A 14951-nucleotide genomic window follows, 5' to 3' on the forward strand; every position below is an offset into this window, starting at 1 on the left:
GCCATCAATAGTGGCACTAGCGAGCACATCACCAGTTGTTGCATGCTGTCTCGTTGAAGGCAAAGGCACTATCATGTTAAAATCTAATGCTAGAGCAACTTGGTGTCGGTCGCAGCGATCACATTCGTGACAAGTTCTCTTGAGAAATTATATTAACTTCTGCTGAGAAATAAGTTACATTAAACTTACAAGCATTTACTGAATTGCCAGAACATATGAAGCTTGCTCGACGCGCAAGCAACACTTTCCACAAGAAGCCAGTAGAGGAAGCAAGAAAATATGGAGGAAATAAAAATTGGGCGGTGATGTGCTCAAGGGAGGGCCAAAAATGAGCAACACCTGCTCGTCATTTTTAACTCAAACAATGGGTTACATGAAGATACAGCTTCATACATGGCACAAGACATGATTGTTAGAATCCTTCATCAAAAAAACAGTGTACTTCTTTCACAGAAAAAATGAACAAGATTATCATTTCCTGCTGCTGCCACCAGAAAACGTGAACAACTTTCTCACTTTTCCCACCAATTCTTTTCTAAAACTTTGGTGCTCTGGGACCTGTGAGAACAGCCATCGATATTCTGCAACAGCCTTATCTGAAAGTGGTTCCAGGAATTCACTTTTCTCCAGACAATGCTTTGGTGGCATTCCCTCCATCATATTTGTATCCATTGCCGGTCCTGCTGTATCGTTCTTGACGACTCCAGAATTATGTTCCGTGCCTGCTCCCAGAGTATCAATTATCAATCCCCGCTGCTCGGCGTCTGTTTCAAAATCACCTTCCAGATAGAATAAAGGAGATACTCCCATGAATATTCCTTGCTTGAAAGGTAAGCTCCGCACTGGCTGTAAACAGAAATCAAACCATTGATGGACAAGAGGAGATGCTCCATGCACTCGGGATCCAATCCTCTTGGTTGAAACTGAATTAACAGCTGGAATGGCCTGCATCACAAGGGACCAGCATAAGCTGTTTTTTTGCATGATGAATGAAAACAAACCAATTATAAATACCCATAAATCTGCCCACAAGCTGACACCCGACTTAGGTGTAACCACTTGCACATTAGACATCCTCTTTGCAACAGGGATAACATCACTTGACCAGCCAACAGCAACCCATACTTCATCCGACCCAAACACCTTAAGGTAGTGCACATTATCAAACACTTTCACCTGCAAAAAGCAACCACCATAGGACAACCAGAAACAGAAGTATTAATCAAACAAACCCACATAAAAATAAACAGCCAGACCTACGTAAACTGTACGACCTTGCCAACGTAAACATAAATAAAATAGTTAGTCTTGACGTCAACAATATTAAGAAATGCCTCAATTTGTTCGATCATACTCACAAGAACACAGATTCTGTTCAGCGAGAGGAGGAGATCTACTAGCTACCTTTCCAGACAAAGCACCGAACCATAAACACCATTCCTTAGCGTAGCGATTGAGGACGTGGCAAGCACCTATAACCCGGAACCCTTTTTCAATAGCACGTGGTCGTAATCACAAATGACCAGCCCAACTAGCTATACTTGCACTAACATCCTCCCGGACATTAGGGCCTAGGCACCTATGATAGGTGTCATTCTACGGTCGTATGGTACAGTACGGTACGGTTTTGAAGGGGAAAATATAGTGTATTTCAATTTCTTTTGTACAGTTTTGATTCCTACCGTGTGTTTTTTAAAAAACTAACATCCTCCCAGACACTAGGGCCCAGGCACCTATGATAGGTATCATCCTGCGGTTGTATGGTAAAGTACGGTACGGTCTTACAGCAGAAAATATAGTGTATTTCAATTTACTTTGTACAGTTTTGATTTGTATGGTGTGGTTTTTAAAAAACTCTCAAGAATCATCACGAACGTTTCCAAATCAACAAATACGTGAGAAGTAGACATGCCATAAATATAAGAAAAGACAAAATGTAATCACTTCCGGCAAGGGATCAGACGGAAACACAGAGACAACTACAATCTGCAAAACTTTGGAAACACTATCGCTTCAAACAACTTGACTAACTGAGCTAAAACAGAGAGTGAAGGGAGGGAGAGAGAAGACATCGGAGCGGAATGCCCCTTTACATAGTTGGTGGCCCTGAATTGCCACTGTTAACGCCCCCGTTCGGATATTTCTTTACTAGTCGAACTCTTCTCGTACAAGGAGTTGGAGGGCTGCAATCCGAGAGCTCAAGCAATCACGAGGCGTCAATCTGCGAGTTCTGTGTGCAAGTGATGCCAGAGAGGTTGCTTTTATAGGCCCAAAGGACCTGTAACAACAGTAGGTCCCAAAAAGCAACGGCTCTCTTTTAATGTTATTTTAGATACAGTTTTAGAGGATAAAACTCGTTTTTAGAAAGAGAAAATCAGCCGATTCTAGAGAGAATTGAATTCTAGAGAGAAAATCTGCAGTAGAGAGAAACTCAAAAATTCATGTTTAGAGAAAATCAACAGATCTAGAGAGAGAGAAAACCAATGCGCTTAGAGGATTCCAGCTCTGACAAAGAGATTGAAGAGATTGGCATGGACCACCTTGAGAAAGAAAGAAAGAAAGAAAGAAAGATTTTTAACGTCTATGTCAGGCCGAAATCGGCCTATGAGACAAATCAAATGTACATGGTGTGTATGTCATCCGTCTATCGGAAAGACAAATGAAACAAAACTGATCTGATACAAAACTGAACTGAATGTAGGTAATGGAGTATCTGAGGAGGGATGGAGCTCTATCTCTAGGGGTATATGCATGTCTATATGCTCAAGGTAGTACAATCATGAGAATGCATCAAGCTATCTAGCTCCATCCTGTACAAATGGGGGGATGTAAGATGTGGTACATGGGCGGGGCTGGTGCCAAGGCTACCCGGATGAAAGCTGTCGGGTCGGCCCTCATCTGAGCTACTCGCTCCTCAGTGGCGCGGCGCTCCCGGGCTCGGATCTCCTCAATCTGTCGGTGGTGGGAGCTCGCGCCCCTGTAGCCTGTGACTCGTGGTCGTCGTCTAGCTCGGCTCACCTCCGCCTGTGGGAGTGTCACTCCTCTCTGAGTATCTGGTGAGGTAGGGGTGGCAATCCTCTGAAAGAAGTCTGTGAGCTGCGACTGTCTCCCCTCTGTCTGTGTAGCTGTGCGTGGCTGTAGTAGTGTGTCCCGATGGCTCTGTATCTCTAGTAAGAAACGTCCGAGCTGTCTCTGATCTCGAGAGTCCATGATCTCTCGGAGAGTGGGCTGTCCTCTGAATAAGGCCTCATACCTGCCTCTGATCTCAGTGTATGCTCTGCATCTACATACAAAGTGCTCCTCACTCTCCACCTCCTCTGTGCAGGCTCTGCAGACTCGCTCCTCCCTGGGAACACCAGTATGTCTCCCGATCTCAATCTCTAACCTGTGTGAAGCCACTCTCAGCTGACCAATCGCCACCCGTGAGCTATGTGGCATATATGTGTCCATATAGCGTGGTCTCTGTATGAACCCCCCAGACAATATGGTGAGAAACTGGTCTCTGTAATCTGACATCCTCGTCCCCAAGCCAGGTGACTCCCAGACTCTCCTAGTGTATAGCTGCCACAGATCCTGTCTCAATACCAAGTTTCTCTCACTGCGAGAGAGGTGAACAGATGGTGAGTGGGGGTCGTACTGGAATGGTGGTAGGCTCTCCATGTCAAGACCGTGTCCCTCAAACCATGCTCTGACCTGTGAGTACCAAGCTCTCTCATGCCCACTCTCTGATAGCTGTATAGCTGCCTCAAATGCTCTACGAGTAAGTCTGTCAGGAGGTAGCTCTCTCATCCTCTGGATGAAGCAGACTGTCTGGAATAATGCCTCTACAACCATAGGTGGTGTGGCGAGCTCGGCTCTAATAATGTCATGTGGCACTGTCTTCTTGCTGCGGAGCAAGCGTGAGATCATACATACCTGTGGCCTCTCAAGCTGTGTCCACTGGTCAGCTGTCAATTCTGGTGCCCATACTGTCGCCGAGTACATCAGGGCCGGGGTGACTAAGGTGTCGAAAAGCCACCCCTTCGTGCGGGGCTCCTGAAAGTGTGCCTGGTGGCATCTCCGCTCTAGCATGGTCAGAGCTGCATATCCTCGGGTGAGCCTGTCAGCAGCAGCCTGCCTCATAGTGAAGGGTCCTGGTAGGCTGGTGAATGTGATGCCAAGGTAGACATAGGAGGTGACTACATCAACCTGTCCTCCTGCTGCTGTGAAGGTGGCAGCGCTCCTCACTGCACTGGATGTGTGAAAGATCATGACCTTGGTTTTGCCAAGGTTCACAGTCAACCCCTTGTGTGTGCTGAATTCGTCCAAGGCCTCAAGATGGCGTTGCAAGCCCTCGGGTGACTCTGAAATCAACACAATATCATCAGCATATAACATGATGTGGACCGGAGTACCTGCCAAGTCGCTCCCCTCTCCCCCTGCTCGTAGTATGTAGTCGGAGATCTCGTCGATGTAGAGCCCAAAGAGTGTCGGGGAGAGTGGGCATCCTTGCTTAACACCAATGGTGCTAGCAATGGTCTCTGAAAAGCCGCCTGGGCAACGAACCCGACCCGTCACCCTCTCGTAGAGAGTATATATGGCCCAAATCATCTCTGTCGATACCCCAATGCTGTGAAGGCGCCTGGAAGAGTCTCTCGCGTGGGACTGTGTCAAAGGCCTTGCGGAAATCCACAAAGCAGCAGTAAAGCCTCTTCTTCCGCGCCTTTGCCCCATCAATGAGGCAGCGCAGAACGAAGATGTGGTCAATGGTGGAGAAAGCTCGTCTGAAACCTGCCTGGCCTGGAGCTCGTAAACCCTCGGTCTCTGCGTAGCAGCTGAACTGTGCCTCAAGTACTGCTCCATATAGCTTGGCCATCGTGTGGCCAATCATGATAGTCCTGTAGTTCCCTGGGTCCAGGGTGTCGCCAGATTTGTGGATAGGCACTATGGTGTGTTGTGTCCACTCCTCTGGGAAGCCCTCCCCTATAGCCCGGTTGAAGACATGTGCAATCAACGGGGCTATAGTGGAGGCCGCATAAATGATGTGCTCACTCTGTAATCCAGTGTGGTCAGCTGATCGTCTGTGCTGCATGCGGCGTATGGCCCTCTCTACCATCTCTGCTGTAAAGAAGGAGGAGCACGTGGGGCGTGGCTCATGTGGCTGTGGGATAGGAGGCTGCCCTGGCACCTCATAAAGGCGCTCTGCATAATCATGCCATATCTGTGGATCCTCAATAGTTGTGGTCGGACGTGGCTCGTGCAGGGTGCGCCATGCCGTCGCGCTATCTATGCTCATGAATAGGCGGTATAGCTCAAGCTCCTGTGCCTCTTCGAATGCTCGCCGCTTTTGGCGTGTCAGCGTCTTCATATCTCGTCTGGCCTCTCTCTCTGTGATCTCTCCTAAGGCTCGCCGTGCACGGAGGCGTCGGTATAACTCTCTCCACTCATCATCATACCAGCGGTTCTGAGGCATAGTCCCGGGGGGGGAGTGCGTCCTGTGTGAGTGGTGTGTGGAAAAGAGCTAATAGCTGAAGTGTGGAGAACGGAAGAGATATGTGATGTGAGAACTGAGAGTGGTGTGGATGGGTGGAGGAGGCATAGGCCATGCTCGACCTCGGCTGAGTAAAGAGAGGCTAGCTCATGTGTGAAATGGATGGTGGTGTGTGGAGTGTGTGCTGTGGAGCTGTGTGGGATGGTATCTCCGGTGATGGAGAAAGAGAGGTATGTGTGGTCGGCTCCGATGGGTATGGGTGGAATGGTGAAGGATGCGATAAGGTGTGTAGCCTCCCTGGGTCCCAGAATATAGTCGACTGTACTCCCCCCTCCCTCTGTAACTCCATGTGGCATACAAGTCAGGCCCCCTGAGGTGGGCCACTGGGCCATCCCGTTATAAATAACGAGACGGTGCTGGGAGCCAAGTCGAAGTAGGTGTCGTCCATAGGCTGTGACTGGAGCTCTGTCTGATGTATCTCTCATAGTAGCCTCCTCATCTAGAGTGTGTAGTGCCTCTGGGTCCTCGTGGTCATATGCCTCACACTGCTCACTGCGCGTACGAGCATTGAAGTCTCCCATAAGGAAGACTTCACCCAGTGTGGAGTACTCCATAATCTCCTCCGTGAGGCATGCGTACGGTGACTCCTGCTCAATAGGGGCGAATCTGGAGCCTGTGGGAGCAAAGTAGCAAAGGGCAATGTAGACGATCCTGTCTCGTGAGAGCTCGAGGCGAATCCACATGTATCGGGCCTGTGGGTCCCGGGCAACAATCTGTAGTCTGCTGTGAAGCCCCTGTCTAAAGAGTATGGCCACTCCTCCTGAACCGCGAGTGGTGTGCTGGCGCATACATCCCCGATGTAGAGACTCCCATTGGAATCCATGTATCCGTGGTAACCCTCTCTCTGGGCTCTCGTGTGTCTCTGTAAGTAGAATCATGTCTCGACCTCTCATCACCTCCTCAAGTCTCTCTGGGTGTGTCCATAGGTCTCCATTGCAATTCCAAACCGTGACATGAATCTCCTCGTGTGTCCCACAGGCCGCGAGTCCCTATGCGATGGTCTTGCCATCAATGATAACCCTACCATCTCGATATACTGCCTTCTTCCCTTCTTTGCGGGCTTGGTGGACTCTAGGCATGCACGTGCGGCGGTGATCTTGTTGCATCTTTGTGAGGTCATCATCAAGATAAATCGGGGGGCCTTCGAGCCCTCTCAAGATGACCCTCTTTCGGAGGAAAGAAGTTCGAGACTCCTCAGAGGCGAATTGGAGGATGAGAGCTCTCTTCTTTGGATCTTTGCCGGCTCTCCAAACTTTGGAGAAAGGGATCTCTTCTTCCTTGTATCCCACTTTCTTGCATAAGGCTTTCCCATCGCTCTCGGGTGTGGACCCTTATTCTTCTTTGATGCCGGTCACTCGCACATTGAGACGGCGAGCTTGTCGCATCTTCTCCTCCTCGATGGTTGTGTGTACGATGAGTACCTCATCTTTTTGGGCTTCCTCTCTTGCTACCTTCTTGATATTCTTTTTGACCACTTCGACCCATCCTTCTTTGGTGGCTTCTAATTTGTCCTCAATGCTTGCGGTGAGGGCTTTGGTGATCTCCTCCTTGAGGGCTTCCTTAGCCTCCTCTTTAATCTCTCCTTCCTCTGGGGTGAGGGATGTGATGGAAGCATGAAGGAGGTCGATTTGTGCCTTCATCTCTTCTTGCTCTTTCCTCCATCTCTCCCTCTCCTTCTCGTTCTCCCGTGCCCTTCTCTCCTTCTCCTCTTTGAGGTTTTGGATTTCCGCTCTCATGTCCTCTTTCTCTTCGTTCCATAGCTTGATGAAGGTGGCTTTCTCCTCCCTCCATATCTCTCTCTCCATCCACCATTCTTTCATGTCCTTCTCCAATTGTGCAAGCCTCTTGTTCGTGAGCATGAAGGTTGTCTTCATTGTCGATGTCGGCGTCTTGATGATGGGGGAAGACATGGTTGTATTCAGAGCTACCCTCTCTTCATATTGTGAAGAAGAGGGGAGAAGGGGAGTACGTGTGTGTATGCGTGTATGTGTGTAGTGTGTGTGTGGGTATGTATCCGTGTGTGTGTGAGTGTGTGTGTGTGTGTGTGTGTGTGTGTGTGTGAGAGAGAGAGAGAGAGAGAGAGAGAGAGAGAGAGATGGCTGTGTGATCGGGAGCGAGGAGGGGCTGCGTGAGTGGGAGGCTGGAGGGGGACAGTTCAACAGCAGCAGCAGGTTGATTTAACAGCGGCAGCCACAGGCAGGTACTGGGGGTGCTGTGCAGGTGGAGTGGGCGCGCTGAGCAGCTGGGGTGAACAGCAGCGCGCTGTACAGCAGTAATGTGCCTGAAGCAGGAGGAGGGCGCTGGTGCAGCAGGTCCGCGTGCTGGTGCAGCACAGCAGCAGGTCCGCGCGCTGGTGCAGCACAGTAGCACAGCAGCAGGTCCGCGCGAGAGAGAGCAGCAGGTCCGCGCTGGTGCAGCACAGTAGAACAGCAGCAGGTCCGCGAGAGAGAGAGAGAGAGAGAGAGAGAGAGAGAGAGAGAGAGAGAGAGAGAGAGAGTCTGTGGTTAGCCAAACAAGCGCAATGATTAGTTGCATCTATGACCCTAGACCTCGTCACATACCGCCCTACAATCATCTTTGATTGTAATGCAGGTTATAGCAAAAGAAAAGAAAATAATAAAAGGATGTCCACACTTCTTAACATTTACACAATGTTTCCCAAAGTAAATCCCATGTGTGATCATTTAATCGTGCATACTTGTGCAGTGATGGCAGTGTGCATAAAAGGGATAAGCTGGCTACAAACATCTCAAGTACATCTGAAAATATGTCACGTGGCCAGTATCATAGCCAATGCCTATAAAAGGACATTGGATCATGTCTGGTGTTGATCGCACACCCAAGATCATCATAATCATAATCATAATCATCATTTGTCATAAATTCATACAAATTTCATACAAAAAGGCAATTCATAATAGGATTCATTATTGAGGCTCTGTCGCTCCTCCATCTGTTGGTATACTGAAGTCCAACAATAACTCCTTGTTTTTGTGCTTCAATCGGATAGTTCGTTCTCTTGCGTCGAGCTTGGCATAGTACTTGTAAACCTAAGGCATGCCCAATACAACACATTTTGCAAACTCCATAATGTAGAAATCAATTGAATCTGCAAATGTCCCAACTTGAAGTCAAAAGTGATCCAACCAATGGTGTCGATGATATGTAAGTCCCATTGGCCGTTTGTGCTTCAATCTGAGTTCCTTTGGCATATTCGTCATGCCCAATCTTGCAACTAATTGTGGGCGGATAACATTATGCATGGATCATGAATCAAAGAGTATAACGGCATCTTGATCTCTAGCTTTTCCCATAGCTTTACAGGGTTCATTGGATGGATCAAAAGTAGGGACTTGTGTTTTTCGAAAGAAGTGGTCGTTTGTTGTTCGGGGTTGTCGGGCAATCCCGAGAAATATGGCCATGAATGGCACACTTGTAACACCTCCTTCGGATTCGTACTATCACGAGGACGTGAAAACTGTTAACTATGTCACAAGGACGTGGCAACTGCTAACCTTAGTTGTTGGTTTCTTTCCAATGATTTTTGTTTTTGAGACCCTCTTTTTGAAGTTGCAAATGGTCGGACATTGTATGGCCAATGTGAATTGTAGTTTCACCCGCATACGAGAAGTTGATCAGCACTGGAATTCGCATAGTAAGAGGATGTCTAGGCTCAATTCAAGATCATGTAGGTCCCCCCCGTCGCACTTAGCAAGTTGGTGGATACTAGGAAGTGAACTCAATAAAGGCATAGTGCCAAGGTGGGGTCACCGAGGGAAAGTACCCAACAGTTGGGCCACATTGCATTTTTGAATGCGGTCCCGATGGGGATAGATGGTCAGATGACTAGTGGGAGTCCAACTGAAGCATCCCCTAAAATTTAGGAAACTGCTGTTTTGGGCCACGAAATTTGTTCATTACCTTTGGAATGACAAGGGGAACATTTTAGAACTCTACTGCAAAGTCAATTGGGCAACCAGTCAGGAGATTTTTAGGCGGGAAACTGCTTATAAATGTGCCAAGTGACACCTTCCTATGTACTTGCCTCATGCAGAAAACTCAGCGCTCGATTTCTAGCTAAGAGAGCTCATTTGCAAGTTGTCACAGGTTAAGAGCTATTGACTGCAAGCTTTCCTCTTATGTACAGTGCGGGTGCAAGAAGTCATGTCCTGCACACCTCACGCTGCTCTCTCTCTTCCCTACGTGCAGTAATGTGATGCCCCACAAGAGGGCTCTTCATTTGACTCATGTACAGCTGTGTGGTTACATGCGTTTTTGCTGAGGCAAGAGCCTCTTTGAGCAAGAACAGGAGTAGCTAACTGCTGCTCCAAAAGCATGCACTGGTGAGGGTGATAACCTCACCGTACAGGTGCGTTTCCAGCCCTGGTTATGCGCTGAATTTCGACTGTTTTTCAGCCATACGGACGCCTGAACCATTGGGAACAATGCCCCACTGTTAGAGGACAGTTCAAGGACTGTTTAGGGCTGGAAAAAAGCAAAAACCAATAAATACAGCGTGCTGAATTTACTGTTTTTGGGCAGAAATCAGAGGGTTTATGTCAGTGGAAGCGAGTTTCAACAGGGGAATTAGTTTCGGGCAAGTTTTGGGATTGTTATGCTGCCGAAATTTTACCAAAACAAGTGGTATCTAGCTGGATACAAGTAAAGAATTCCCAAGACTCTTCTTGTAATTTACCCTCTTAAAGAATAAAGAAATACAAAAAGGGGAGCCAATTTTGGGGCCTACAGGTTGTCGGCGTCTACTCGGAGCATTCTAGCTTCTAAGCCGTGTGTGTGCTTAAGTGTTAATTCCCCTCGCAGGTTACCTTTGCAAGTTCTCGTTGTGTGTGTCTAAAGTAAAGAATTTCGGGTGAAAGCCAAAGCCTACCGCCCCACAGGCTGGTTTCAAGGTTCCGTTGCCGGGACATAAATCACTTTTCTCAAGAAGTGAGCCTCGGTTGTTTTGGGTAAAGACACGGAGTACAGAAACGTGGGATTACACTATGGCCGACAAAGGGAAGGGCATTATGGAAGAGGGTTCCTCTTCGAAGGACAAACAGGAAATTCCTATGGTGTTCGAGATTGGCGAGAGTTCACGGCCACGACTGTTTGTACCTCCGACTGATGTGAATGTTCCTCCAGTACAGGGCTTTATGACTGGGCAACTTGAGGATGATGCGTTCAGGACTCAATTAGTTGCCGCGGTGAATGTGCTTTCAGAACTGGCACAGAACCCAAGGTTTATGGAGTTCTTGCGAGCGCCACCAGTGCCTTAGCAAAATAGGCAACCTACACCGCGAACAGAGCTTGTTGAGCTATACTCCATGCGCCCCAATAGGATAGGGAGCACTCACATGTTGCGGAGTCGGGGGCTCCAAAGCAAGTTCCTCCCGCCCTTGAACACGTGGTTAGAACGCCTGTTTTACAGGCTATGCCAGTTCAGCCCGCCACCTTTCAGAGCCCGCATGCTGTCTTTAATGGACAGGGAACAGGTTACCAGGCAATGCATCCAATTTTTCAACCACCCAAGGTACATTCGGGGTATTTCAAGGGTGGATCTGTGTTCCAAAGTATGGCTGGTTATGCGCCTGGAAGTCAGCCATACATGCTAGGAACAATGTTTGGGGGTATGCAAGGCATGATGCCAAACCCCATGCATGGTAGCATCGGTATGCAGCAAGGTTTCCAGAGCAACCACGGCCAATTTGGGGTGCTACAAGGTCATTTTGGCATGGCTGGTTTTTCTGGACAACAGCCAAATATGGCACCCATGGCGCAAAATGTCAATGGCCAAGACGCGTCGATGATTCCTACTACAGTGACCATGTTGCAGACAATTCCTTATGACAATTCGGGGGCACTAGAAAAGTCGAAAGCTTACAAAGAAGGTGGTGCAGGTGTAAAGTTCAGTATTTTCAGCGGCTTCGAAGATAAGGCAAAGGCTCTCACTTTCCTCTAGCAGTTTGATACAGATTATGCAGGAGGGAATTTTATAGAGGCCTCTAAGGTCAGGAAAGCTACCACTTTCTTAAAGGACAATGCGTTTACATGGTGGACGACATTGTTAATACAAGGACAGGCACCCGCCACTTGGGTCTACTTCAAACAAATGTTTGCATCTGCTTGGCTGTCAAATGAATTTGAAGCCAACGTCATGACAGATTGGCGCCAGCTTACTTCGGCTACATGCAAGAGCTTGCTAGAGTACAATCAGAGGTTTTGTAAAGCGTTACTCTCAGTAACCTCCTACAGATTTGTGCCATTGACAGAGCAGATAGAGAAGTACTATTGTGGGCTGCCTAAAGGGCTTCGAGACTACTGTACCAAGAACAGAGTAGCTACCCCCTCACCCAGCTCATGGAAGTTTCTAACACTGGTCTTGCCTTGTTGAAAGGAGAGGACACTGGGTTTCTGAGCAACGAGAAAGGAGGGCAGCAGAAGAAAAATTCAGCGAAGAAGCCCTTTGTGAAAAGGGCTCCTGAAGCCTCACGGGGGTCAGAAAAGGCCAAGAAAGATTAGGATTCAGCCGGGACTTCTGGAGCGCAAGCAAAGAAACAGAAAAGGAAGCCTTTTGTGCGTAAGTTGCTCGAGGAAAAGAAGGTCCTAATGGTTGAAAACAAATGCTTTATATGCGAGCAGCCTGGTCACTTTGCTACAAATTGTCCACAAAGGAAAAGACCAGCTAACTCAGATGATAAAGAGGACCAAAAAGGCAAGAAGCTTAAACCCACGGCTCAGGCCCAGTACAGATGCCAGCGAGTTATGCAGAGCATGGGATAAAGATAGAGATCAGATGGCACTCATCTTCTTTGATCCAGGTGCCAAAGCAAACTTTATCTCACCAGAGTTAGCTATGAAGCTGGGCGTCACAGCTGAAGAGATGGGGTACACTGCAGAGGCAAGGTTGGCATGTCCTGGCCACTCAGAGTGTGTTACTCCCATTATTGGAAAGCTGCATCTACGTATTCAGTCATATGTAGACACAGAAGAATTTTATATCATGCCATTGGAAGGGTGCGATGTGTTAGGAAATATGACATAGCTAAGTAGATAATTGAGTAGATTACTTAATGGAGAGAGATAATTTTCACACACAAGAGATTATAGAGTAGAGAGAGAGAGAGAGAGAGAGAGAGAGAGAGAGAGAGTGTACACACGATATACGTGGTTCACCCAATGTGGGCTACATCCACGAGAAAGCAGCAACTTAATGGCTTTAGTACTTCAAACAAGAAGAAGGTTACAAAGGAATTATACCCTTAATAAAGCTCCCGCCTTGCTTCACTCTCTCCACCTCACACCCACCTTGTTGCATCAACTTCACACTATGAAATGTGTGTAGAAATGGCCTCCTTTAATAGGCCAAAAGGGCTGCCCTCTCTCATGAGAGGCGACAGCCATGTGTAGCCGCCCTTGTGTAGATAAGTCCAAATCGGACCCTCCAAGCCGCCTATGTGTGGCCGCCCTTGAGAAGACAACTCCGCTTTTGAATTCGGCCACCGGCCACCGGCCATTTGACTACCGGCCACAGACCAACCGGCCAATCGACCAATCGTTTTCCGACCACTTTTCGGCCGCCGGTTGGCCATAATATTCTGGCGAAGCCATGAAAATTTTGGTTTCCGGCGAGTGATTTTTTCTTCATGCACGATGGCTTCTCCTTATAATGGGGGCCTTACAAATGTGCGTTTTTACCACAGAAAATTACAAGGGGTAAATCAAGCTCCATACTTGCGGTACTTGGAATTTCGTGGATGTTCAGAGTACATGGCGTGCTAGATACCTTTGACAAGACGATCATCCTTCAGCATAGGGACAAAACTCATGTTTTGGATGTAAAGCTCAAAGGGGAATCTGTCCTTATTGTATTTGCTTCGGCTATCACTTCTGTAATAAAGAATCATCTTTCTGTGTACTTGATTTTTGCACGTGATGTCTCAGGTAATTGTCGGTCAAATTTATCTGTGTTGGATTAAAAAAGGTCAACATTTCTGCAAGAGTTTAGTGACTGTTTTTCTGATTCATTACCGTCGCAATTGCCACAAGAGAGACCTGAGGACCATCGGATAGATTTGGTGCCAGGATGTAGCCTACCAAATAGACCTCCCTACAGGGTTAGCGCGGCGCAACAGAAAGAGATTATGAGCCAGGTTGAGGAGTTATTAGAGAAGGGGCTGATCCAGCCTAGTTCTTCAACCTTTTGCTCCCCAGTGCTCCTAGTACAGAAAAAGGATGGTTCAAGGTGCATGTGTATTGATTACCGTGCGTTGAATAAGAAAACCATCAAGGATAAGTTTCCTATTCCTAGGATTGATGATAGTCTCGATCATTTAGAGGGTGCTGCAATTTTCAGCAGGATAGACCTTAAGAGTGGGTACCATCAGATTCGTTTAAGGCCAAAGGATGTGCACAAGACTGTGTTTAGAACAACATTTGGTCTTTATGAGTTTCTAGTGATGCCGTTTGAAATGCTCCTGCCACGTTCAACAAAATGATGGACCGGATTTTCCGCTCGCATCAACAGTTTGTTGGGATGTTCTTCGATGACATGATAGTCTATTCGAAGAATGAAGAGGAGCATAGGCATCACTGTTAGAGTTCGTCTTCCTGTCCGGTGGTAGCTCTGGCACCTCCCAAGAGCAGATTAGGGAGTGGGCTGTTTTGTGGTTGTGCCCGGCCGTACTAGAGGTAGACGTACCTATTCTCGGCGGTGCACATCATGGTATTGCTCACCCCATAGGGTGGCATTAGGCAAAACCCCTGTTCCTAGGGTTTCCCGGGGTCAGAGTCTCGAGTCATCTGCACTTAGGCCACGAAATATGTGTTCCAGGTCACTTTTAGTGAGTTTACATATTTATTAGCCATTTTAGCCAATTTTCAAAATCGTGGGGTTTTCCAGCTGAGTAGGGCAAACTGGAGTTTGTCCTATATAAGCAGTCCCCCCCCTTGTACTTTTGGCAAGTTGTTGAATGCAGATTACCAACGTTTGGGCTCTCTCTCTCTCTCTGCTAGCGTTTTCTCTCTCTAGTGTTCACTTTGTGGCGAGCACTCTCTCTCTAGCGTTTTCTGTAGGAGGCGACATCAGCCATCAATCTCTCTCTCTAGCCCTAGCGCTTCCCTTTCTGGCCTGTTACCACCGCTCCGTAGCGATTGTGCATCCCAGTAAGATCCAGTGCCCGTTCGGTGGGCGGTACGCGCTTGTGCCTACACGGCGAGGAGATCCATCGCGATAGATTCGAGATCTATTGGCTGCCCGTCACACAGAGACGTGTCTTGATCACAGTTGCAGACAATTCCTCATCCGATTCACCTTCTTTCCGCTGCACCTTAGACATAGTATCAGAGCCACAGCGTGCTCTTGAATCGGATCAGTGATTTGTGCCAGATTGAGTTGCTGTTTTTTTTGCGACAAAAAGAGGCA

The 14951-nt window shown here is 47.9% G+C and overlaps 1 protein-coding gene across 4 annotated transcripts in view; it reads right to left on the reverse strand.

Annotated features, from left to right (window-relative positions):
* Nucleotides 1-319: 319 nt before the first annotated feature.
* The window catches only part of LOC147438368 (uncharacterized), a 55382-nt gene continuing 40750 nt past the window's right edge, over nucleotides 320-14951 (reverse strand). For all 4 annotated transcript variants that reach the window (XM_086487667.1, XM_086487669.1, XM_086487668.1 and 1 more), the window contains 2 exons: nucleotides 1015-1176; nucleotides 320-945 (listed from right to left, as the gene is read on the reverse strand). In XM_086487667.1, the coding sequence (XP_086343793.1) occupies nucleotides 472-945; nucleotides 1015-1176 (636 nt within the window). In that variant the 3' untranslated portion in view covers nucleotides 320-471. The remainder of the gene's footprint in view (nucleotides 946-1014; nucleotides 1177-14951) is intronic.

The sequence above is a fragment of the Adiantum capillus-veneris genome, chromosome 17 (genome assembly GCF_014529385.1).
Source record: "Adiantum capillus-veneris isolate H3 chromosome 17, ASM1452938v2, whole genome shotgun sequence".
NCBI classification, from domain to species: Eukaryota; Viridiplantae; Streptophyta; class Polypodiopsida; order Polypodiales; family Pteridaceae; genus Adiantum; species Adiantum capillus-veneris.